This window comes from Rhinatrema bivittatum, chromosome 3, assembly GCF_901001135.1.
Source record: "Rhinatrema bivittatum chromosome 3, aRhiBiv1.1, whole genome shotgun sequence".
Lineage (NCBI taxonomy): Eukaryota > Metazoa > Chordata > Amphibia > Gymnophiona > Rhinatrematidae > Rhinatrema > Rhinatrema bivittatum.
Window position 1 is genome coordinate 88,783,015 of NC_042617.1, and position 27,471 is coordinate 88,810,485.

Below are 27,471 nucleotides of genomic sequence, written 5' to 3' on the forward strand. Positions count from 1 at the left end.
GCATCAGTGCAAGAAGATGGGCATGGCTCAAGGAAGGCCTTAGGCTGGAGGTCCAAGATAAGTTGGTGGATCTCCCCTGCCAGGGAGACAACCTCTTCGGATCTAAGGTCCAAGATGCTGTGTCAGTTAAAAGAACACACAGAAACACTCAGACAGTTGTCTTCCCTCCCTCAGGATCCCCCTACGCACACTAGGGGTAGGCCTCAAAGGAAGGACATCACAAGACCTTTTTACAGGCAGCGGAGGTATTACCCTCCTTCATCTCGACCCAGGCCTTGCAGGACACAACAAAGGTTGCAACCACGACAGCAGAGACCATCTAGGCCTCAGCCTGCTCCACAAATAAGCACTACTACTGGTTTTTGAAATCTTATCCAGAGAACTCAGCCTTTTCTCAAATCCTCACCCAGAACTCCCAGTGGGAGGCCGGTTATCCCAATTTTACAACAATTGGATACCATTAACAACAGACCAATGGGTCCTATCGATAATATATCGAGGATACCAACTCAGTTTCCTCTCACTTCCCACAGATTTTCCGCAAAGTCAATTTCATCTCAGCGAAAATCACATGCTTCAGTTACAAGTAGAATTATCCACCCTTCTGAAAGCCAGGGCAGTAGAGCCGGTGCCCTGGTCTCAGAGAGGCAGAGGATTCTACTCCCGTTATTTCCTCATTCCAAAGAAAACCGGAGGCCTTGGTCCCATCCTCGACCTCAGAAATCTCAACAAAATTCTGAAGAAAGAAAAGTTCAGGATGGTTTCTCTAGGCACCATGCTTCCACTTCTTCAAACAGGGTATTGGCTTTGTTCTCTGGATCTTCAAGATGCTTACGCTCACATCCCAATATTCCTTCCTCATCGCAAGTATCTGCGCTTCATGGTGGGTCATCAACATTTCCAATACAGAGTACTGCCATTTGGACTTGCCTTTGCTCCCAGAGTATTCAACAAATGTCTGGCAGTAATAGCAGCACACTTGCACAAGGAAAGTGTCCACGTCTTTCCATACCTAGACGACTGACTCATCAGAAGTCAGTCCCAACAGGGAGCAATAGTGTCCCTCAACCGAACAATTGCTCTACTTCACTCCATGGGCTTTCTCATCAGTTATCAAAAGTCCCATCTTACACCGTCACACCTCCTTCGATTTATAGGAGCAGAATTGAACACCATACTCTCAAAGGCTTTTCTACCCGACGATCGAGCAGAAACGCTTTCCTTATTGGCAAAATCAATTCACTCAAAGAAACAAGCAACAGCTCATCAGTTTCTAACCTTACTAGGCCACATGGCCTCCACAGTTCACGTCACTCCTATTTCAAGGCTCGCCATGAGAGTTACCCAATGGACGTTAAGATCTCAATGGATCCAAGCCATCCAACCACTGCATTCTCCAATTCAAGTAACCCACCAACTACGTTCCTCCCTTCTCTGGTGGGTGAACAAGGACAATTTGCACAAGGGCCAACCCTTCCAACAACCAGTCCCACAGATAACATTAACTTCAGATGCATCCACCTTGGGTTGGGGAGCTCACATAAACAATCTCCAAACCCAAGGTACTTGGACAAAACTCGGCAACATTTCAAATCAATTTCCTAGAGCTTCGAGCTATACGTTATGCGCTGCCTGCGTTCAAGGACTGTATTTCACACAAGACTGTTCTCATATAAACGGACAACAGAGTTGCCATGTGGTACATCAACAAACAAGGGGGTATGGGCTCGTATCTCCTTTGTCAAGAAGCTGCACAGATTTGGGGCTGGGCCCTGAACCATTCTGTTTCTCCGGGCCACTTATCTGGCAGGCATTTACAATGTAGTGGCAGATCGACTCAGTCGGCAGTTCCAACCACACGAATAGTCCCTGGATCCCACAGTAGCGACCAGGATATTTCAACGTTGGGGGCAACCAACAATGGATCTCTTTGCGTCACATCTGAATCACAAAGTGGACAAATTCTGTTCTCTACACAAACAGAAGAACCAGCCAGCCAAGGACGCCTTTGCTTGCCCTTGGAACTCAGGCCTTCTATACGCGTATCCTCCAATACCGCTCATAACCAAAACTCTAGTGAAGCTACAACAGGACAAGGGGGCCATGATACTCATAGCCCCGTATTGGCCTCAACAAGTATGGTTTCCCACACTTCTAGACCTCTCGATCAGGGATCCCATTCGCCTGGGAGTAGCTCCCACTCTCATAACTCAGGATCAGGGCCGGTTGCGCCATCCCAACCTTCAATCCCTATCCCTGACAGCATGGATGTTGAAAGCTTGATCGTACAACCACTCAATCTTTCAACCAATGTATCTCAAGTGCTTATAGCGTCACGTAAACCTTCCACACGAAAGAACTATTCTTTGAAATGAAAAAGATTCACTTTGTGGTGCAGACAGAAGAAAATGGATCCTTTTGCTTGCCCCACTACTTCTCTTCTAGATTACTTATACCATCTTTCAGAATCTGGTCTCCAGACTTCATCTGTAAGAGTACACTTAAGTGCAATCTCTGCTTACCATAACAAGATGGGAGATGCACCAGTCTCCACACAACCTCTTGTCAGCAGGTTTATGAGAGGCTTAACTCAGCTTAAACCACCAATTTGGCCTCCAATCACAGAATGGGACCTGAATCTGGTCTTAACAAGGCTCATGCGTTCTCCTTTCGAACCCATAGATTCCTGTGATCTTAAATTTATAACATGGAAGACTATCTTTCTCATAGCCATTACATCAGCTAAAAGGGTTAGTGAGTTGCAAGCACTTGTCATGTACTCACCCTACACAAAATTCCTACATGACAGAGTGGTTCTCTGTACACATCCAAAATTCCTTCCCAAGGTAGTTATGGAATTCCACTTGAACCAATCCATAGTTTTACCCACATTCTTCCCAAGGCCTCATTCTCACCAAGGAGAACGGGCTTTACATACTTTCCTTTTACTTAAACCGCACTGCAGTCCACAGGAAATCCAATCAACTTTTTGTTTCTTATTATCCAAACAAACCAGGTAACGCAGTGGGTAAACATACTCTATCCAACTGGTTAGCAGATTGCATACAGTTTTGCTATGAAAAAGCAGGCCTTCCTCTCCAAGTGAGTAAAGGCACATTCAGTAAGAGCAATGTCAACTTCAATAGCATACTATCGTTCAGTGCCAATCCTTGACATATGTAAAGCAGCAACATGGAGTTCTCTTCACACCTTTGCAGTTCATTACTGTTTGGACAAGGAAGGATGACAAGATTCAGCCTATGGACAATCTGTCTTACAGAACTTGTTTCCAGTTTAATCCCAACTCCTTCTACAATCAACCTGCTGTGATTTTCGGCTGACTCATTTCCAACAACCATACTTCACTGTTGCTTCAATACACAATGACGCAGCCTCTAGCTTGCTAATCACCCATATGTGAGGACTAGCATCCTGCTTGTCCTGGGATAAAGCAAAATTGCTTACCTTGTAATAGGTGTTATCCCAGGACAGCAGGATGTAGTCCTCACGAAACCCACCCGCCACCCCGCGGAGTTGGGTCTCATACCTTTTATTATTTTATTTTTTGCTAAAGCTTATTGCTACACTACAAGACTAGTTTCTAGAAACTTTGACAGAAGTTTTCCTGCAATAGGGCTCTGTCAATGACGTCACCCATATGTGAGGACTACATCCTGCTGTCCTGGGATAACACCTATTACAAGGTAAGCAATTTTGCTTTCTCCCAGGACAAGTAGGATGGTAGTCCTCACATATGGGTGATGTCACTGGACAGAGCCCTATCACGGAAAACTTTGTCAAAGTTTCTAGAAAGCTTTGACTGGCACACTGAGCATACCCAGCATGCCATGATTCCTGTGTCCACAGGGGTCTCGCTTCAGTCTCTTTTTTTTTTTTCCATGAAGCAGTTTGCCTTGCGTTCAGGAGCTCTGTGAGATTTCTCACAACTGTTTGTCAAGGAAACACTTGAAGTTTTACTTCACAAATAATTTTTCCCTACATGGGTCTCCCTTCGCGTACATTTCATTGACGCTCGGTGAGTACTATGCCCTGATTTTTGGTCTGTTCCTGTCACCTCACTTAATGGTTCCCCCAGGTTACCAACCGAATTGCGAACTTCTTTCTCCCTTTGTCTATCACCCTCGGTCAACCCCAGGATGCCTGCGAGTGTCCTTCCTGCGATCCTTCCCTGGGTTCATCGGGGCTAGAGGGATAGGGATGTCCACGGTTCAAGTTGCCACCAGGGCCACCATCTATGCTCTCATCTATTCCATAGGTGCCTCCATAGATTCCCTCGATGCCCATGTCGATGCCGTCAATACTACCGAAGCACCTAAATCAATTTGGGCGATAAACAGTGCCATGAGCAGTGGAGGCATGGTGACAATAGAAACATATAGAAACATAGAAATGACGGCAGAAGAAGACCAAATGGCCCATCCAGTCTGCCCAGCAAGCTTCCCTCATTTTTTCTCTCATACTTATCTGTTTCTCTTAGCTCTTGGTTCTAATTCCCTTCCACCCCCGCCATTAATGTAGAGAGCGGTGATGGAGCTGCATCCAAGTGAAATATCTAGCTTGATTAGTTAGAGGTAGTAGGGGTAGTAACCGCCGCAATAAGCAAGCTACACCCATGCTTATTTGTTTTTACCCAGATTATGTTATACAGCCCTTATTGGTTGTTTATCTTCTCCCCTGCCGTTGAAGCAGGGAGCTATGCTGGATATGCGTGAGGTATCAGTTTTTTTCTTCTCCCCTGCCGTTGAAGCAGAGAGCTATGCTGGATATGCATCGAAAGTGAAGTATCAGGCACATTTGGTTTGGAGTAGTAACCGCCGTAACAAGCCAGCTACTCCCCGCTTTGTGAGTGTGAATCCTTTTTTCTTCTCCCCTGCCGTTTAAGCAGAGAGCTATGCTGGAAATTCGTGATGTATCAGTCTTTCTCCCATGCCGTTGAAGCAGAGAGCCATGCTGGATATGCGTCGAGAGTGAAGTATCAAGTACATTTGGTTTGGGGTAGTAACCGCCGTAACAAGCCAGCTACTCCCCGCTTTGTGAGTGCGAACCCTTTTTTCTTCTCCCCTGCCGTTTAAGCAGAGAGCTCTGCTGGATGTGTGAAGTAACAGTTTTTCTTCTCCCCTGCTGTTGAAGCAGAGAACTATGCTGGATATGCATTGAAAGTGAAGTATAAGAATGGAGTGATCAAGCGAGTTGAAAGGCATCAGGAATAGAGGAAGGTGGAGGTAGTAATTTGGATATTTGGTTTGGGGTAGTAACCGCCGTAACAAGCCAGCTACTCCCGTCTTTGTGAGTGCAAATCCTTTTTTCCACATTTCCTCTTGCTGTTGAAGCTTAGAGTGATGTTGGAGTCACAGTAACCATGTGTATGTTTATTGAATAAGGGTATTGTCTCCAGGCAGTAGCCATCATTCTGGCGAGTCACCCACTCTTCATTGGCGGCCTCTTGACTTTATGGATCCACAGTGTTTATCCCACGCCCCTTTGAAGTCCTTCACAGTTCTGGTCTTCACCACTTCCTCCGGAAGGGCATTCCAGGCATCCACCACCCTCTCCGTGAAGAAATACTTCCTGACATTGGTTCTGAATCTTCCTCCCTGGAGCTTCAAATCGTGACCCCTGGTTCTGCTGATTTTTTTCTTATGGTAAAGGTTTGTCATTGCCTTTGGATCATTAAAACCATTGCCTTTGGATCATTAAAACCTTGCCTTTGGATCATTAAAACAATCCGTCACCAATTGCCATTCGAGACAGCGAGGGCATCCTCCTCGGCGCTTGAGAATGACCGGGCCGAGCACTGTGGGAATCATCGTCACCGGTACAGTGACTGTCCGCCACCGCCATCCAGGACATCAGTGGCATATTAATCTGTGCTGGAGAATGACCGGGCCAAGCGCAGAGGGAAACAGCCAGCACCGACGTGGTCCCACGTTCAGTGTCAGCACTGATTCCGCACCGGCATCAATGTCCATTGAGCCAGTTGCGAAGCAGGCCCGGGTACACGAGTCCTGTGCTCCTCTGCACCCGAGGCGTTCCCCACCGACACTGGTGCCGGGTACTGAGCCACCACAAAATAATGTGGAAGCGCCAGTAACGCCTAGCCTGTCTCCTCTGTAGCTGTGCTACCATACCAGCTTACAGTGTGGAGCTGGACGTTTACGTCCCTCAGGCTGTCCTCGATGCCTCCTGAAATCTATTAACACCGGAGCCATTGATATTCGCACTGTTGTGGCACTACCTCGTTGTGATACCTACCAACGACAGCCTGCGTCATCGCCACTGACTCGTCCTTCTGCGCCTCCACCACGTAGGGTGATGGGCACTCTAATCCCACTTCAGCACTGATCCCATCAAGACCTGGTCACTAAAACGGGCCAGATGTTTTCGGAAGGTTCTAGGTCATGCTATTTTCTAAAAACCATATTGATTTCACATGTTGCTATTAATAGCTATGTTTGACACAACACCAAGGGAAACCTCTCTGCCAGCAACTTGGGTTTGCTTCGCGACATCCTCCCATTGCCAGCAACAGGACTCCGTACTCGATAATAGTCTGGCTTCCGGATCCTGATTACGGCCCGAAGTCCCCAATACACTAGTTGATCTGCCATGCACAAGGTCCAGCAGACAGTGCCTCGATTGCAAGCCCACCTCGAGACCCGGTGATAGCTCTCTATGTTTTCTTGCACAGCAGAGAGACATGCAGGAAGGACGTTTACCGCTCCCGCATGAAACCAACTGATATCCAGATCACATCAGCTCCACCAGTCGGGCAGATTCTTGGACTTTCAACCTTGCCAGACATCACAGTGGCCATCCCACTAAGAACCAGGGCTTAGGGTACCGTTCCCCGGACTCAACAAGGCGGAGAATTTTAATCCCGCTATTCCTTCTTTCAACAGAAAGCAGGCGATCTCCGCCCATCCTGGACCTCAGAAATCTCAACAAATTTCTTCAGAAGGGAAAGTTCAGAATAGTGTCTCTCGACACAGTGCTTCCCTTACTACAATAAGTGGGTTGCCTCTCTCATCACTTTCTAGGCGCTTCATAATGAGTCAACAACTTTTTCAATACCAAGTTCTGCCGTTCGCACTAGCTTTGACAACTTGTGTATTTCACCAAATGCCTAGCAAGACTGCCTCATCTCTATGGAGTAAAACAGCATTCATGCCTTTCCTTGCATGGACGACTGCCTAATAGGAATCAATCCAAACAAGGAGCTCTAAATTCTCCAAGACTCACTATAAATCTTCTTAATTTGGCTCGGATTTCTGATCAACAACCATAAATCCCATATGGAGTAGTTCTGTGCTCTACAGTCACAACGGACTTCCTGCCCAACAACCACGCAGACATCCTGTTAAATTCTCCACATCTCTGCATTCATGCAACATAGCCTCAGCCCATCAATTCTTTCATTGCTGGGCCGCAGGGTATTTCACTATCCACGTCACTCATATGGCCAGACTAGCCATGAGTAAGATTCAGTGGATTTTCAAATTTCAGTGGCTCTAAGCCGTTCAACCGCTTTCGTCCCTGATCCATATTACTGATCCAGTACCAAATCCTCAGCTGATCTTGGCCACGGTCACATTCAACTAGTGTTGGAAAGCTCAAATCCACATCCTCCAAACCCAAAATGCGTCTACTCCACTCCAAGAAAAGTCTCAGATCAACTTCCTGGAGTTTCGAGCCATGCGTTATACCTTTTATGCCTTAAAACACTGCCTCTCACACAAGATTTTGTGCATACAGACAGACAGCATAGTGCAATATGGTATTCCAACACACAAGCATGCACAGGCTCTTATCTGCTCTGCCAGGAGGCCGCGCAGCTCTAGGCCTAGGCCCTTGCACATTCCATGCACCTACGGGCCATTCATCTAATAGCCATACCGAACACGGTAGCAGACCATCTCAATCGATATTTCCATCCTCACCAATGGTCTCTGAATTCATGTGTAGCTAGCAAAATCTTCCAGCGCTGAGGTCAACCAACCTTTGACCTCTGTGTCCGAATCAAACCACAGAGTGGACAGATTCTACTCCCTACACATGCATCGAAATGCGTTCTCATGGACGCCTTTGCTCGCCCCTGCAACAAAGGCCTCCTATATGTGTCTCTTCCGATACCGCTCATAGCCAAAATTCTAGTGATGCTACAGCAGGTCAGGTTTCCAATGATTCTCACAACTACGTCCTAGCCTCGACAAGTATGTTCCACATACTTCTCAACCTATCACTCCAGTACCCAATTCGCCTGCCCACAGGTCAGTCTCATAACACAGACTCACTGATATTCTCAGGTACTTGCAGCTTCATGACAGCCTTCCACAAGTAAATCTTACCATTTGAAATGGGCAGGTTTTACCGCATGGTGTGCACAAAAAGGTATTAGCCCCTTTTTTCTGTACCACTCCATCTCTCTTAGGCTATCTAGGATACCCCTCAGATTCTGGTCCCCAGACATCCTCCACACAGATACACCTCAGTTCCAATTCTGCGTACCACATGAGAGTAGGGGATGCCCGATTAACGGCTCAACCCCCCTTGAGTCGGCTTATCATGGGTTCTCTACAGACTAAGCCTCCTCTACAATCATTGATTACAGAATGGGGCCTACATGTAGTGCTTACAAGACTCATACATTCCCCGTTTGAGCCTTTTCATTCCTATAAGTATAAAAATTCTAACATGGGAAATTTTCCCTCGTAGCCATCACTTCTGCTAAAAAGCTCAGTGACTTGCAAGCCCTTGTTGCATATTCACCCGACCCTAGGTTCCTCCGTGACAGAGTGGCCTCCGTCCTCACCCTAATATTCTTCTTAAGGTAGACTCAGCCTCTCACCTTACTCATAATATACTCTGCCCACTTTTTCCCAAGGCCTCTTTTTCTCACCAGGGCAAGAGGGTTTTCCACACCTTGGACTGTAAGCGTGCACTTGCATTCTATCTAGACCGCACTGCACTCCATGGGAAAATACACCCAATTCTTTCCTTCTTTGACAAGGACAAGCTGCAAGTTCCAATGGGCAAACAAACTATCTCTAACTGACAAGCAGACTATATCGAATTCTGCTATGACAAAGCAGGCCTTCCTCTCTAGGGGTGAGTGCAGGCACATTCTGTAACAGCCATGACAACATCAGTACCACGCTATCGTTCAGTACCAATTGCTGACATTTCCTAGGCAGCGACATGTTGCCCTCTTCACACATTCGCAGCCCTCCACCACTGAGATATGGAAGTCTGTCAAGACTCTGCCTTTGGTCAACCTGTCTTGAAATGTTTCTTCCAGTATAATCCCCAACTCCTTCCACAACCACCTGCAGTGATTTCAGGCTGCCTCATCATTGCCAATAGCACCCCAATTATTGTGCCTCTGCACGAGTTGTCTGCTATTGGCCTGTTGTAATACGAGTCATCCTGTAGCTTGCTAATCACCTATATGTGAGGACTACCTTCCTACTTGTCCTGGGAGAAAGCAGAGTTGCTTACCTGTAACAGGTGTTCTCCCAGGACAGCAGGATGTAGTCCTCATGAAACCCACCTGCCAGCCTGCGGATTTGGGTCCGCTAACATTTATTTTATTTTTTGCTCGCACTTTTGCTACAAACGAGACTGAACACAGGGAACATGTCGTGCTCAGTGTGCTAGTCAAAGCTTTCTAGACAAAGTTTTCTGTGATTGGGCTCCGTCCAGTGACATCACCCATATGTGAGGACTACATCCTGCTGTCCTGGGAGAACACCTGTTACAGGTAAGCAACTCTGCTTTCCCTTTAAATCAGTAAATGGAATGAGATTTCCCTGAATAAATTGATCGAATATCACCAGACTGTTACTCTTCTAGTTTCTGAAAACTCCCTTCAGTAGAGGGTAGTTTGAAGTAATCAGTAAAGAGCACTTCCTCTCTAAGTTTTTTTTCATAATATGCAAGTCCCAGATTTCTTAATGTTCCAACAAATGATTACAGTCCATCTTAATTTTAATACCTTGTTTTCTTGTTTGGTTTTTTATAGTGTGGAAAATGTAGATATCAAAATAAAAATGTCTGTTTAGCAATAAAAGTATTACTTTGTTTTCTTAGTAGATAAATTTAAAAGTCACGACAAGTTACATTATATCTTGATGATTTGATCTGTCTCATACTATACGCAGGTTCAGTACAAGAAAATGTAATTTTTGGGGGGAGAAGCAGGATCTTGGGTTTTTTTTAAGCAGAAACATTTTGCTTTGAGTTGGTTTATTAATGAAGCTGTGGAGGCTCCAAATATGTTTCACTGAAATTGATTTGTGTACCTCAGATCCAAGATATCAGTGTTGAAACAGAAGATAACAAGGAAAAGAAATCTGCCAAAGATGCCTTGCTCTTGTGGTGCCAGATGAAGACAGCTGGGTAAGTACAGATGAAAAGATTATTAGGAAAGCACCTCTTTTCTGAGTTTTCACAAAAATCATTATGGATTGTGTAAATATCTAACTGAATTGCTTCAGGACAAGTAAATGACTTTTGTTAGTTAACATCCTGGCAGACATGTCACCTAAACGTTTAGACTAAGTTGACAAGATAAATAGCTCAGATTTGTTTAGTTAATGTATTTTTCAAGGGGTCTGCTTTGTAGTCTGTGTGCGCATGTCGACGGGTGTTGATTTTGGAATGTACTGTTCTTCCATGAGCAGCTCATATCAAACTTTTTTACCAAAGCTTTTCTTTTATCAGCAGTTTTCTTTTCTGGTTATTAACTACTGAAGCAGAATGTTAAGTTTGATGGCCCATCCTCCTTTTCAGTCATGCACATACACACCTTTTTATTTCTGAGCTGGGATGCTGCTTTTCTGATGGTCATCAGAAATGTGCTCTTGCACTGTTTTGAGGAATATGAAGTATAAATTACAGGAGTGACCTTAAGCAACATGATTTAAAAAAGGCAGTATGTCCATAACCAAATATAGTCTTTAGTCTAAATAAATTTGAAAAAGCAAAAGAGAAAATGTTTGGACCAAAAAACCCCCCACCAAAACAGAAGCCAGGGGCTAAGCTTACCAAATGAAGACTAGAGCTACCAAGCAAATTGATATTTTGAACAAGATAGGACTAGGTAGTACAATCTCCTGAAGCCTGTCCAGAAACAATAATTTGTTGTATTTTTTGTATTAACAGTTACCCCAATGTCAATATCCACAACTTTACCACCAGCTGGAGAGATGGGATGGCTTTCAATGCACTAATACATAAACACCGGTATGTGCCCTCCTAAGATGCATCAAGCGCTTTCCTTTAAAAGTTACTTTTTGTAAAGACAGAGGCTGATATTCAAAATAAGCCTAGCTCTTAAATTTAGGCCTCTAAGTGAGGTTCCTATTTTTAGCCAAGATTCTACATTTTTGTCTAAAACCTCACCTAAATTTAGGATCCTACAACTTAACCTAAATTGAGGATGCTATTCATTTTCTGAAACTGAATGCCATGTGCTGAATTTGTGCTAAATACGTAACTTTTTTGCTAACCCTAACTTGGTCCTGTAGCCTCCCACTTTTTAGAAACCTAAATCTAGGATCCTAAATTTAGGGACTCATCACTAGTACATTTAAAAAAAAAAAAAAAAAAAAGCCAGTTTAGGGATCTAACTCTTTTGAAAATCAGCTTCAATCAAATTCTTTTTTATACTTTGTTTTCAATTGTGTGATACTGCTTCTTCTTTCCCTTCACTACCATGTTCACCAGCAGAAGCTTTAATAATGCAAGCAAATGCCTGCTCGATACCAAGATATTTTAGAAAATGTAGGAGGAACAAGAAAAAGAAATTACTGCTTAGTGTAAATGTTCTCTATGGCGACCTGTTCTATAGCCAAAGCCTTAGTCCTAGGACTTCTGAAGTATTAAGGCATGAAGAAAGAGCAACCTTTATGTAACTTCCCTGCCTTAAAAGTATGTTATGTTATCTAAATAGGTAGTCCTGGATAAAATTGAACTAGATCCATTGATTAGTACTTGTTTTTTTTTCTGTTGATAAGCAGGCTGAATTAGCCATTGCACTTGGGTGACATCATCCGATGGCACCAAATGGACTAATCTCTCCAAGGTGATAGAGCATTGAGCTCTACTGGGTATATGAAGGAATTGCTTCATGAGCCTCCTCAGTCATTTTTTTTCGAACACAAGTACAGCTGTGTATTCTCTCTCCTGAAAATTTTCAAAAATTGTTTTTCATTTTTTCTCTGTTTTCTTCAGTTTTTGTTGGCTTGCTGCCTAGTCAACCCTAGAAAAGCACTTTTTGTGCTAATTAAATGAAAAAAAAACCCCATCTGTTTTCCTCCTTCATTAAGAGGCCTTGCCTCATTGAAATGTTGCAAAAGAAAGAGCCAACTGTGTCCTGTTTTAAGTGGTGTATTTGTGGTAAGATAATGTCTACTACCTAGTCATGACTTCTGCTATATCTGCTTGGGCCCAGAACATGACCAGCATAATTGCCTGTGGACGGATGACCTCGTGCTTGCAACCCTTCAGGAGGAGCTGCATAAATCTGTAGGGAGTCACAGCAGGTGGTCCTCCTGCAGTGCAGCATCAACTGCTTCACCGGGAAAAGACCAAAGCAACAGCCAGTGTAAGTGTTCCCCATTGGTGCAGGCCGAAACCACATTCCAGCAGTTGTCCTGCATCAATGAAAACACGCCATCAGTCGCTGGAGCTTCTGGAGTCTGCATCAAAGAAACCCAAGCATTGAAAGTGCAATGCTTCAGCACAAGCTGCATCAAAGTATGTGGCAAAATCTATATCAAAGCGCTTGATGCAAGATCCACTGACGCACTCGTGCACTGAGCATGGAAGCAGTCGAGGCCAGGTGCATGATGCATCAAAGCACTCGACACTTGATGAATTGAACCACGCGATGCACAGTGCATAAACATGTCCAGAGCATGAAGCATTTAAGTATTCAACACTTTATGTATCAATACATTCTGTTTTGGCACACTCAATGCACAGTGTGTCTAGGATGAAGCACCACACTCCCTCGATGTATTTCAAAGTCTCAGAACTTAAACTGCTCAATGCAACTGGATCAATGTACTCTGGCACTGAATAAAGAGTGCACAGTGCAATGCAGATTCAAGTGACCCTTCTATCCATGCAACATTGATGAATTACCCCAGACTCCTTGACACAATCAGAATACCATTCAACTAAACATGACAAATCTAGATCTTCAAAGTCCTCAAAGAATTCTAATCCATTGAAGTTGCTGATCCTAGCAGCTGCTGTACCAACACAGTTATATATAGTGCACCCTAGATCTGCAGGAAAGGGCATAAGATTATTCCTTCTTCCTCCAATCATCAGAGCACTTTCCCCGCCTAGGTTATTGGTGGAGGACTTCCTTCTGGAGACACAAAATCCGATATGTTCTGTACTCCCACTCCCTTTGGACCATCCATAGACACAATGACAAGAACCAATCCTTGTATAAGAAAAACATATTCCACCACCTACAGCGAGTCGGAGACATATCACTCCATGGATTCTTCAGAACCTGGCCTCAGCAGTTCCACCTAGTGGAGTCCCAGTTTCACCAATAGGTCTGAACACATCCTCTGAGCCCATTCTTCAAGCTTATTCTTAATCTCATTCCATTGCAGTGGAGTCTTCCAGATTGGAAATGGCGCAGGCACCCTCTGCACTCCCGCTTTGAAGAGCCTCCAGGGTCACCCTTATTTTTGCACTCCTCGGTGAGTGATCTTGTGCGTTGGGTTCAGATGAGGACTACAGGCATACCTTTCGATCCTCTGCTGGAGCCACCAGGCCATACTTCGCCTCAGAAAGACCTCTCATATTCTTAAGTTCATCAAAAAGATGGGATATGCCCTGGATGTCCATGTTTGTAAAGACAAAGACCCCATTCGGAACACTATGCCGTCTACAAAGTTTTGGTACTACATTGAAGCAAGTAGTTATACCTGTCAGTGCTATTCTTAGTGCTCTACAAATGAGAATGTGGGAAACTTTGGGAAAATTAAAGTACAAGGTTCAGTTATCCCTGGGACTTGGTGTCATTCTGTTGCCACCCTATTCAGTAGTAGTTGATTTGGCAATGAAGAAAGATAAAAGGATGCTGATCTATTCCAGTTCACCACCAGGAAAAGGCTACCAGTTTTTTGACCAGTTTGGCAAGATGATAGTCCATGCTAACTGCACAAATTATTATTCATCAATTCTACATGGTGCAGTATACCTGACTGCCTGCAAAAGCTGAATCCTTTCCTTCCACTGGAGGAAGGTTCAGTGAGCTATCCTCAGCCTTTTTTGAACGTGGAAGAAAGTATTTGCTACCTTTTACATTCTTTCTACAAAGGTTTTGATTCGTTTTCTAGAACTTTTGTATCATCCATTGGAACATAACATATATGGCATGGCTTAGGGCCAGCAGCATTCACGAGGATGTGCATGAGAAACTAGCAATCCTTTCCTATCTCAGGGATAACGTTTTTGAAGAAAAACTTAAGGAGACCATTGCGTAGATAAGACCAGAATGTAGCAGTGCAGTCCCTCTTGCCTGGCCATGAGCAGCCTTCCATACTTCGAAAGCCTTTCTGTCATTACAAGCAGCCTTATTTTCACCAATGTCCCTTCAGGACTCATCAACAGTATTGTCCTCTGTTTCTTCCAACTCAATGTCAGAAATCTGGCATACACAAAGAGAATGCAGATAGAAAATTCTGGCTCTGCCAACCCATCCCAAACCAGTGCCACACCCTCTGTTCTGGACAGAGGCAGAATCAAGCTTTTTGTGGGCAAATGGTGCCTTATCACCAATGTCCTTCAAATAGTGCACTCTTGCTTGCATTTCTCTCGACTACCACTTCTCCTGCATTTGTTCTGTGCTTCAGCCAAATCCATCCCATCTTCCGCAACTATGCCTGGAAGTTCAGGCACTCTTACAGCAGCAGGTAATAAAACCCTTATCTGTGTCCCAACATATGCCGGGGTTTTACACCCAGTACTTCCTCATCCCTAAGAAATTGGATTGTTTCTAAACAATTTTGGATTTGAGGTATCTGAACGATTATCTGCTTCAAACGAAATTCAAAATGAACTCCCTCAGCATGATTCTTCCCTACATTCAGAAGGGAAAATGGATATGTGCATTGTATCTCATGGATCTTTCCTTCCACATACTCATCTACGGTTTGCATTGGCACTACTTTTGTTTCAAAGTGTATTCTACCCATTACCAGTACAGAGTGCTTCTGTTCAGCCTCTTGAGTGTGCCAAGAGTCTTCACCAAATGCCTGGCAGTGGTAACAGCATATGTGCAATGACAAGGGGATCCAAATCTTCCCTTACCTGGACAATTGATTAATCACAGCATGATCTCAGGAGGCTGTGATCAGCTCTGTGCATGAGACAGTCTCCTTGCTAGAGAGCTTAGATTTTCTGATTAAACTTTGAGAAGTCGAATTTGATGTCAGCCCAAAGACTGAAATTTATAGAGATGTGAATAGATTTATTACAAGAGAAAGTGTTTCTACCCTCAGATTGAGCAACCATCATGCTTTCATTGATCCACAAATTGTCCTCTCAGCGATCATCAGTGAAATCTCTTTTGAGTCATGCTGGGACATATGGCAGCGGCTGTTCATGTGGTTCCACTAACTTGCATGAATGTTTGCTACTTTAAATGGGGCCTGTGTTCCCAATGGGATCAACGTGCATATCCCTCTCCAAAGTAGCCCAAATTTCCCAGGAGCTGGCTCAGGAGCTCAGGTGGTGGCTGCAACCTCATGTTCTTTGAGAGGACATGCCTCTTCGTCAGCTTCCTTACCGAGTAACGTTAATAAAGGATGCCTTAACAAAGAAGTGGGGAGCTCATCTTAGCTGTCATTGAACCTAGGGCATTTGGTCTTCTGAGAAGTCAATATCAATTCAGCCTGCTCAACTTTCAAGCAATAAGAAATGCATTGATTGTGTTCACGCACCTTCTTCAGGGCAAAAGCATCCTGATTCAGACTGACAACCAGATGGCCATGTTTTATGTCAACAAGCAAGGGGGAATGAATTCATAGCCCCTCTGCCGAGAAGTGCTCAAGATCAGGGCTTGGGCGGACCTGTATCAGGTACTGCTGCAGGCTTCCTATCTCCCAGGGATCTCCAACATGCTCACAGATTGGCTCAACAGAATATTTCATCCACATGAATGGACTTTGCAACAATCTGTAGCAGACAAAATCTTCAAGTTATGGGGTCAACCATCAGTGGACATGTTTGCCTCACAGGAGAACAGACCAGTGCATAAAGTTCTTCAGAATCATGCTCATCTGATCCTCATAGCTCTTGCATGATCCAGATATGCATGGTATGCATATCTCATACAACTTTCCAGCACTTATGTTTCACAGGCAGTTTTGTGGAACTTGTTTTCACTGTAGTCTATTCTCCATGGTGGAGACTGGGTTGCTTGCTAAGTAAATGCTTTGCTGAAACCCTCAGCTTGGGACTTCCCAAATGTTATGGCTAATTTAGCCTGCTTATCTATTGGAAAAAAGCAAGTTTGCTTATCATACATGGTGATTTACGTATGTAGCAGGATGAATTGGCCTTGGAATACCTGCTCACCACCCATGAGAGTTAACTATATAGCTAGACTTGGCTTTGGTACTAACTGAGAAGCACAGGAGGCAACATTTGTTTGGGAATTTCCGCACATGCTCAATAGAGTTTAAAGTTCTACTATCTTGGAGAGAAGTCCATTTGGTGCCTCTGGATGATGTTATTCGTATGTAATGGCTAATTCATCCTGCTATTTATGGAAAACAACATTTATGGTAAGCAAACTTGCATTTGTTCCTCTTTTACTTATTTCTCCATTTAGTTTCAGGTGCAAAAGGATCTTAAGCACTAAGGTGCATAAAGTGTGTAACATATATTAATTTAAAACTTTTTTTTTAAATCTATTTAGGCCTGACTTAATTGATTTTGATAAATTGAAGAAATCAAATGTGCACTACAATCTTCAGAATGCATTTAATCTTGCAGAGCAACATCTTGGCCTTACTAAGCTTCTGGACCCCGAAGGTAAAAACTGGATAGAAATCAGAGAGTCGGTATTCAAAATGCGCTGAATGCTTTAGCTGGATAAGTAGTAGCCACTAAATATCCGGTTACATTCAGTGGCTGTTACATAGCTGGATAAGCCACTTATCCAGCTATGTAGGTAATTGGATAAGGTGTGGATGGATTAGAGCAGCGTTAAGTAACAGTATTCATACTTATCTGGTTAAATTAATCGGGAAGTTAGTCTTGCCATAGAGCAGGTTTAATTTGTCTGGATAGAACTTATCTGGGTAAGTAGCACCAAATAGGGGATATTATCAGCATAGCCATGCTGCTGAATATACTTTGTAAATTAGCTAGATAAGTTATTTTAAGCTAACTTACATAGATATTTTTGAATATCCACATCTTAGAAGATAAGTAGCATTCTGTAGAAAACCTCTGCACATTCATTTAGTTAATAAAGCTACAGTAAGCTAAAAGATAAATATCCAAGAATTCACATCCTGCAAGTTGTGGTGATTGTAAAAATATGCAACTTAGTTGAAGAAATTTGAATTACTCTAGAAGTAATGTCATACATTTTATAAATCTATTATTTAATTAGTTATTCCACTTTATGCAGTTCTCAGATCAATAACTATATAACAAACAGCAATCATATATGACTTAATATAAACAGATACAATAAAATCTAGGAAAACATTGATTGTAAGCTTTTAAGTGATATTGGGCCTTCAGTTATTTATATACTACATTGCACTTGAAGTATGTAGAACTAGACTGAAGCAGCATTAAACAACAACTGAGCACAGTGGTAAAGCGTGGGTTACTTGAGTCAGGATTCTGTCTCGGGCCTTCAGGTTTCACAGCTATGGTTGTCCCCTACCAAGAAACACACTACAACCCAGATGGACCTGGTCTGGAGATGTCATGGAGATTTATGAGCTTGGGCCCAAAGGGGGGGGCGGCAGGCAACATATGCATGCAACTTGGGCAGAATATACCACGCTCTCATATTACCACTAGCACAATTTGGCAATGACTGTGTATTTTGCCTCATCAAAAGCCACTTCTTCCTTTTATATCCAAATGTGCAGATGAGTATACTTTTATTTTCAGATATCAGCGTGGACCATCCTGATGAAAAGTCCATCATCACCTATGTGGTGACATATTATCACTACTTCTCTAAGATGAAAGCATTGGCTGTAGAAGGGAAGCGCATCGGAAAGGTGAGTAGGCTAGAAAATCTTTTTAAATCCCAATCAAGTTACAATTGTTTTTTTTCCCTAAATAGCACAGATGTTTATCTAATGTTTGACTTCAATTTTTTTTTTACATCTATTTGAGTAGATACTTAATATTTCTGGGATGTTAAATAATTCCTTTGATATTTTACAATATTTATTATAATGTATTGGGTTTAAAATGTCTTTCTTTCTTTATGGCCTCCTTTCCATGTTGAAAAAATATCAGGGTTACTGGGAAGAAGTTAGCAGTTTCGATTTTTGAGTTTTCTCTCTCCTTTTTTTTATTTTTGTAATATCAATACTTGGTTTCCATGCATACTTACATGCTCAGTTGCATTATGAGGTGATTTTCTGGAGGATTGCAATGACGGGCAAGAGAAGCAGATTGCAAATGTCTATTTTTGAGCTGGTGCACATTTTTTTGTGTTTTGTTCAGCCATTATTCCTATTTTGTTTTGCAGGTGCTTGATAATGCTATTGAAACTGAAAAAATGATTGAAAAATATGAGTCACTGGCTTCTGACCTTCTTGAGTGGATTGAACAGACCATTATCATCTTGAACAATCGAAAATTTGCCAATTCACTGGTCGGTGTACAGCAGCAGTTACAGGCATTCAACACCTACCGTACTGTGGAGAAACCTCCCAAGTAAATCTGGCTATCATTTTAATGTGTTTTATTAACCAGTTTACTGCACTTATTCTAATTGTTCATTCATGTTTAAGGGCCAAGAAAATGTTTCTTAGAGATGTATTTTGAAATATAGTGGTTGCAAATTTAATTTCCTACAAGTACAGTCTAGTTGGTTTTTTCTTTTAAAGAAACAAATTCAAAATTTTTAAACCCATACCTTGCTGGAGCTTGGAAGGAAAGCCATCTTTGTGGACTAAACACTTTGGCAGCTTCAATTAGACTTGCATGCATTAGTAACCTGCTGTAATTCCCAGAATTGTGAGCCTCTCTTGCCAGAGTCATTGCTAGGTGTTTGAAGGATTTGGGACTCAAGTCTATAACCTGCCTCATCTCCTCCCCATACACACACCTACACCTACATACTTGTGCGTTTTTCTCCTTCCCCCTAAAAATCATATACGGAGAGGGTAATTTTATAAGTGTGTATGTTGGGGTAAAGTCTGCATTTTCATATGTAGACTTTACCCCAGATTTTCAGAGCAAACTTTTGTGTAGAAGTTCACTTTGAAAATTCTCAAGTAAGTATCCTGGAACATGCACAAACTAACCTGCATTAAGTTATGACCGCTTTTATCAAGGGCAAAACTTGTGTGGATGAATTTACGCAGATAGTGAATTTTCACAGTAGTTCCTTGGGTAAAATGAGCAGATACGCGCATAAGTAGCTTGTACTTGCACAGTTGCTATTTTATAAACATCAAAGTATGTGCATATTATTGGTTTCGCGCACAAATTTACTGGCACAAAAAAATAGCTGGTCTAGGGGCATTCCAGAGTGGGGCCAAGAGGTACATACATAAATTGCTATTTTATAAGAGATTTACACACAAATACTAGGGAATTTATTTGCTCAATTTTGCACCAGCTAATTAGCGCAGTTGATATCAGACTCGTCTATTGTCTATTAGTTTGGTGGGAGGTCTGGATGAACTGAGGGGAGTACAGGATGAAGAACTAGGAGGATGAGGAACTTCTTGATGACCTAGAGAAGGATTGGGTAAATTGGTGGAGATATCGGTAAACTGGTGATTTCAATTACACCCGCATGTTTTAAAATATACCTACCTTTGCGTATAAATCAAGATTTATGCAGGCGTGTTATATCTTTTTTGCGCATATATTTATAAAAGAGGTAGGTCAGGTACGTACTTTCAATGCATTGTAGGTATTTGCACATAACCACGCATACGTATGTATGTTGGAGGGTAGACCTATGCGTATTTTGTAATCTGCATGTATCTTATATGCACAGGGCCGGATTTTAAAAGGGTTACGCGCATAAGGTACGCGCGTAACCCTTCTAAAACGGCCCTGCGCGCGCCAAGCCCCGGGACGCGTGTAAGTCCCGGGGCTTTTTTGGGGCTGGCGTGACGGGGTCGGCGCGTCATCCAGGGGTGGTGCCGTGGGCGTAGTTTTGGTCCGGGGCGTTCCGGGGGCATGGCCGCGGCCTCCGGATCAGCCTCGGAGGGAACGGGCAGCGCACGCAGGGCTCGGCGCGCGCAAGTTGCACAAATGTGCACCCCCTTGTGCGCGCCGACCCCAGATTTTATAAGGTACGCGCGGCTACGCATGTATCTTATAAAATCCGGCGTACTTTTGTTCGCGCGCCCGCTATGCTTTAAAATGTATCCCACAGGTTATAAAATACTTTAGTAGCTATCTGTGTGGCCATATACATACATTTATAGAGCCGCATGGTGGTGTTTGAAAGATATCCTCATGGTTTTTAAAATACAGAAGTGTGTGTTTAAGTCCCAACTCTTTCCGAAAATGCCTCTTCCCAATTTGCAAAATGTACACAAAATCAGGTTATGCGCCTACTTTTATGCTACCTTAGCCCCAAGCTAAGGGGACGGGAAGAGGAGAGAAAGAGGCTTGGTAGCCATCCATCCCTCCCTTCTACCCATGGTGTTAGAAGCATTTCTTTGTGGGGTGGGGGTGGGGGGTCAGCTTGACAGACCTCCCTCCTGGGGTAATGAAGCAAGCATAGGCAGCTTGTTTGAAGGGAGGAAGGACCCTCTGTTTACCACGGAGGGGAAAGAGATAGACCAAGGGTACACAAACTTTCAGGGCCCTTGATCTACTGCTGCCTCCTGTCTTTCCTCCTCCCTACACCATCTAACAGGAGGTGGCAGTATTACTTGAGAAACAGAGAAGGGAGTGGCGATAAGACAATAGTTACTCTTTTTCTTTCCATTTCCATGGAAATTGATGGCACGTCATTCCTTGGGCAGGGAAAGGAGAGAGGATCTCTGCCGTTCCTGGTGCTCTGATTATCTTATTCACGGCACTATAAAATGGAGTTGAGGCTTGGGGCATGGTCCATGTGTGCTTGTGCCGAGTGGTGCCCCTGTCTTGTTCAGTCTAGTGACTTCAGTGTTTGATAGACATGTGATGCTCTCTCTTATAATTTATCTAATTGTGTTGTTCATCTTCAGATTTACAGAAAAAGGAAACTTGGAAGTGCTGCTCTTCACCATCCAAAGTAAAATGAGGGCTAATAATCAGAAAGTGTACATGCCAAGAGAGGGCAAACTCATCTCAGATATTAACAAGGTGAAGAAGTTCTCATTTTCAGTTCTCATTTCAGATATTTCTGGATTTTTGTCTTAATATAGTAGCTGGAATTCTAAAAACGTATTAGTGGGTGGGCGGCAGCAAAGCATGTACAACAGAAAACGTTCCAGCTGGCTAAGCAGTAATAAGTCAGAGCTCTTCCTCCTGGGAGTAATGTCTTTAAAACAGCGAGACTTGAACTCTTGCCTTGCCATGCGTAAAATTCCCAGTCCAGCTGTTTAGTACCCATGATCTAAAAGCCTCATGGCCAGCAGAAAACTACCCCAGCTTCCTTGCACCCCTCCAGTTAATTCTTCAAATACTTGAATTGAAAACAGTTTCATATCTATTATGTATCAGAGAAGTCTAGCATATGGTATGATTAATGTGAAGAATTTTTTGACATACTATGGAAAGAATAAAAAATGTTGGTTAGTTTAACTTGGCCATTCTGTGGTAGAGAGAGAAGTATGATAGACGGGATATGTGTTTAAACATATATATTTTGTAATCTTGTGCAAATGTGAAATGTAACATCTGGATATCTTTTTCTTTCTGAAAAAAGTTTGTATTCTCAGTGTGTATTGGAAATTGAGTTCATATTTTTTAGTTTTAATGTTGTTGTTTTTTTAACTAGGTCAGAGGTTGATTGCTTTGGTAATAGCATGTCTTAGTAAATTGGGTTTAATGTTTGGATCTACTTCATGTGGTCCATGTCCAGGCCCAGATCCAAGCTTTAAGCCCAATATGTCATGGCATGCATCAAATCAGTCATCCATGTTGTTCCTTTAGTGGTTACTGTTGGCCAAAAGCAGCACTGAAAAATTGTGCCTTGGTAGATTCTTGTTTGTGTGTCACTGCTATTTTCATTTCCTGGTTCTTTTTATTTTGTTAATATCACTTTTAAATGTATTAAAAATTTTATTATTCACAGATTTATATGCTGTATACTACCTTGGGTGCACCCTTTGTGGAATGAATAGGCAGTTTGGAAATCCTTTAAATTAAATAAATTGTTAATTAGTTAGAGTAATTAACTTCCAGTTATGAGAATACGGCGGATGAATGAAGGAAAGTTAAGAGTTCACGGTAATATTTATATGACAACATTTTAAAAAATGATGTAATGTGAATGTTTTATGATATTGGGCTAATATTGCTAAGTCTTAGCTATTGTGCTTTGCTTAGTAAAGCATAAATACAAGAGCAGTCAATGTTGTTCATCTTTTAACGGTCAATATCCAAGGAGTTGCAAATAAAGTAATTCAGTCCCAAACTTCAAAATAGCCCGTGAAGGGAATAATCTTTAATTTTTCATTGCTTAACACAACACAGTTCTCAAAAGGGTCCCCCGACACGGACCCGTGTTTCGCCGAACCCGACTGTGTCGGGAGGGACAATGAATTTTATGTGGAATTCTTTAACTAAAAGACAAAAAATATTTTGACAATATAAAATGGGGGGACCGAGTAAATATAGATGGAATACCGTTCAGCATTATTTAGCTAAATAAAACATACCTTATATACGCTGTACATTTACAGTCAAATTCGCAAGGAGAGCAAGCAGTGAAAACAAACCCCAGCGTTTAAAGAGACTGAAGTTTAGGTGCCAAAAACATGGCCAATGGGAAGGCAACAACTCCGAGCAGCATTAACCAATCAAAAGGCAATATTAGAATGTACAGTGGGAAGACAGAAAAGCAGAAAATTACAGAAAAAATTGCCATTCTATTTCATTATTTAAGCCATGAGGTGTAAGACAATTTAATTTAAAAATCCATTTCTGTTCCCTGTGGATCAAAATTTCTGAAAAATTACCGCCACGGGGTGGCGGAGGTAACACGTCAATAACATAATATTTCAAATCATGTTCAGTGTGTCCAGATGCAATCCAATGAGATACTAAAGGAGCTGTGACCCGTCCATTTTTAATATTAAAACTCTGTTCAATGGGTCTGGTCGTTGATTCAAAATGTCCTCTATTAGATTCAAAGCCTCTTGCTGAGGAATATTTGAGTAAAGAGAGATAATATCCAAGGTTACCAAAAAATAACGTGAATCAGTGGGCAGAGACAGTGGTTGGTGTCTCTGACAAAGGATCGGCTTTTACACACTAATGGAAGCATTATATTCACATCAGATCACTCCACGTGAGGCAACCTTTTTACAAGTTGATTTTCCTATAATACCTACATTTTATATTCTTCCCAAGAATCACAAATCTTTGCAAAATCCTCCTGGTCATCCGATTGTCTCTGGTATAGGTTTGGTTCTTGAACTGCTATCTCAATTCGTTGACACTTTTTTTTTAAAACAATTAGTGTGTAAAAGCTGTTCCTTTGTCAGACACCAACCACTTTATCAGTATTTTGAGTAACTTTTCTCTGCCCACCTATTCACGTTATTTTTTTGGTAACCTTGGATATTATCTCTTTACGCAAATATTCCTCAGCAGGAGGCTTTGAATCTAATAGAGGACATTTTGAATCAACGACAAGACCCTATTCATGTTTCTACTCCATTTCTTCTTACACTTACATTCTTAGCTCTCACTAAGAATTATTTTCAGTTTCAGTCAAACTTTTTTCAGCAAACTAAAGGAACAGCGATGGGGGCCACAATGGCACCAAGCTTGGCCTGCCTTTGTCAGCAAATTTGAAGGTGACTTTATTATATCCATCCTCCTGGTCATCTTTTAATTTTTCATGGCATCGGTGCATCAATGACATCTTTTTAGTTTGGACAGGGACTGATATCCAATTTTTTTAGATTGGTTAAATAGTTGTAATGAATACCTTCAATTCAATTTTTCTATTGACCCAAATGAAATAGCATTTCTGGACATGTCAGTATTCATTGAAAATGGCAGCTTTCACACTTCAATATTTCGAAAAAAGACTGACCGGAACACACTACTAAGGTTCGATAGTCATCATCCTACTGCTTTAAGGATGAATATTCCGGCTGGCCAACTACTCAGATGCCTCTGCTCTTCACGAACAGATTTTATAAATAAAGCTAAGCAGATGGTGTCAAGGTTTAAGGAAAGAGGGTACCCTCAGCGTGTACTCCGTAGAGCATTCAAACGAGCCCTCTATGCTAACCGTGAATACCTTTTTATTCCCCAAGTCAGAGCATCTGATTTCATAAATTGCATACTACCTTTTTCAACCCATGTACACAATATTACCACTATCATTAAGTGTCACTGGCCCCCCTACTCTCTCTATATAAAACTTTTGATCATCCTCTCTGTTTTTCATTCTGTTGGGGCAGGAATCTTAGCGACATCCTAGTTCACTCTCATTTTAAATGACCAGACACCGTTAGACTCCTTAAGGTTTTTAGGTCACCAGCCTTGTGGACACTGCTCGGTCTGCCCCCACACATCACCTCTAATGATTTTTGAACACACTATCTCTCATACCAAATTCCAATTAAAATTATCTGCTACATGTCAGACAAAAGGAGTGATCTATGTGATTGTATGCCCCTGCCATAAGCTGTATGTAGGTAAAACTTCTCCGATTCGCACTCAGATAATTGAGCACCGTTCTAATATTAAAAGTGGACGGGACACAGCTCCTTTAGTATCTCATTGGATTGCATCTGGACTCTCTGGATATGATTTGAAATTTTATGTTATTGACGTGTTACCTCCGCCACCCTGTGGCGGTAATTTTTCAGAAATTTTGATCCGCAGGGAACAGAAATGGATTTTTAAATTAAATTGTCTTACACCTCATGGCTTAAATAATGAAATAGATTAGCAATTTTTTCTGTAATTTTCTGCTTTTCTGTCTTCCCACTGTACATTCTAATATTGCCTTTTGATTGGTCAATGCTGCTCGGAGTTGTTGCCTTCCCATTGGCCATGTTTTTGGCACCTAAACTTCAGTCTCTTTAAACGCTGGGGTTTGTTTTCACTGCTTGCTCTCCTTGCGACTTTGACTGTGTAAATGTACAGCGTATATAAGGTATGTTTTATTTAGCTAAATAATGCTGAACGGTATTCCATCTATATTTACTTGGTCCCCCATTTTATATTGTCAAAATATTTTCTGTCTTTTAGTTAAAGCATTCCACATAAAATTCATTGTCCCTCCCGACGCAGTCTGGTTCGGCAAAACAAGGGTCCGTGTCGGGGGACCCTTTTGAGAACTGTGTTGTGTTAAGCAATGAAGTTGCCGCTTGCATGAAAAATTAAAGATTATTCCCTTCACGGGCTATTTTGAAGTTTGGGACTGAATTACTTTATTTGCATCTCCTTGGATGTTGATGATTGAATATTTGGAGTGCAATTCTTTGCTCCGTTGTCTGTGTTTTGGATTCATCTTTTAATGAAGACTTGTGTTAATCAAGGTGGCTATGTAGTATTCATTTTTGTGAGTAAGAAACTGTTCTTTGGTTCAGGCCTGGGAAAGACTGGAAAAAGCTGAACATGAAAGAGAACTGGCATTGCGAACTGAGCTTATACGACAAGAGAAACTGGAACAACTTGCACGTAGATTTGATCGCAAGGCAGCTATGAGAGAGACTTGGCTCAGTGAGAATCAGCGTCTTGTTTCTCAGGTAGTGTATTCAAAATTTTCTGCTGTGATTAAAAGTATTGTACTGAGTTACTGTGTGATGCATATTTTCTCAGGAGTACAAGCAGGATGGTAGTCCTCACAGATGGGTGACATCATCAGTTGGAGCCCTGTCACAGAACACTTTTGTCAAAGTTTCTAGAACTTTGACTGGCACAATGAGCATGCCTAGCATGCCACCAACCCCATGGCCACACGGGGTCCCCCTTCAGTCACACTTTTTCTGCGGAACTGTTGCCTCGTGGTTAGTGGAGCTCTGTGAGAACTTCGTCCTCACAATTTCCTCACGGAACAATTCAAAGTTTTTCTTCAGGTTTTTCTCCGCTCCGGGGTCCCCCATCGTGAACTGATTCCTTCGGCGCTTGGTAAGTATGTTTACGCGGTTTTTGCGCTTAGTACCCGAGCGTCTACCGGCCACTGACTGCACACCGCCCTTTTTTTTTATGGCGACTGGTTTTCAGAAGTGCCCTGAGTGTCTGCAGACTATGTCCATAATGGACCAACATGTTTGTGTCCTGTGTCTCGGGCCTTCCCATGACATCCGTCAGTGTCCCAGATGTGCTCAGATGACCCCCCGCAAAGGCCGGCATGCCCACCTGGACAAGATGGTTCAAAGCAATCTGTTCCATCGACTACGTACCGGGTACGTTGAGTCATGGGGATCAAACTGGTTCGGGACCCTCACCTTCGATGCCCTGTCGAGAGGATCAGGGAGCAGGAGATTGCCCCTCATCGGCATCGGGACACTCGAAGACTTCTGCATAGTTTTCCTTAGCGCCAGAGAAGGACCGGGCCAAGCACAGTGGGAAGCATAGACACCAGCACAGACGGTTGTCACGGTCCGGTACCGGCACAGACATTAAGGGGCCCCGGGGAGAGGAGTCCCCTTCCTCTTCTGGACCCAGGAGCCCAGGGTGGTCCCCACAGATATCTCTGCCGGTCACAGAGTCTCCACGGACCCGTGGACACTCCAGTGATGCCCAGCCTACTTCCTACTCCAGGGTCGGTCTTGTCCGCACCCTCGTTCAGAGAGGAGTTGGACCGCAAGGCTCAACAGGCAGTGCTAAATGCCCTTTGGGGTCTCCAGCTGCCACTGACGCCGGCCCCCATACCGGTATCAGAACCGGTGCCCTCCATTTTGGCACCTCTGCTGGAAAGACTGGACGTGCTGCTCTATGCCTTACCAACGCAGCCCTTGCCAGTGGGCCCCTCGGTGCCCTGCCCACCACCGGTGCCTCCCCCACGTAGAGATACTAGGAGGCAGCTTTACAAGCAACGGAGATAACTACCCTCCATCCTCCCATGCGCAT

General features: G+C 42.9%; 1 protein-coding gene across 3 annotated transcripts in view; it reads left to right on the top strand.

Moving 5' to 3' along the window:
• The window catches only part of SPTBN1 (spectrin beta, non-erythrocytic 1), a 724,701-nt gene that overhangs the window by 383,809 nt on the left and 313,421 nt on the right, over window positions 1-27,471 (top strand). For all 3 annotated transcript variants that reach the window (XM_029593444.1, XM_029593446.1, XM_029593445.1), the window contains 7 exons: window positions 10,325-10,416; window positions 11,182-11,262; window positions 16,973-17,088; window positions 18,190-18,302; window positions 18,782-18,969; window positions 21,453-21,570; window positions 25,986-26,144. In XM_029593444.1, coding sequence (XP_029449304.1) covers window positions 10,325-10,416; window positions 11,182-11,262; window positions 16,973-17,088; window positions 18,190-18,302; window positions 18,782-18,969; window positions 21,453-21,570; window positions 25,986-26,144 — 867 coding nt within the window. The remainder of the gene's footprint in view (window positions 1-10,324; window positions 10,417-11,181; window positions 11,263-16,972; window positions 17,089-18,189; window positions 18,303-18,781; window positions 18,970-21,452; window positions 21,571-25,985; window positions 26,145-27,471) is intronic.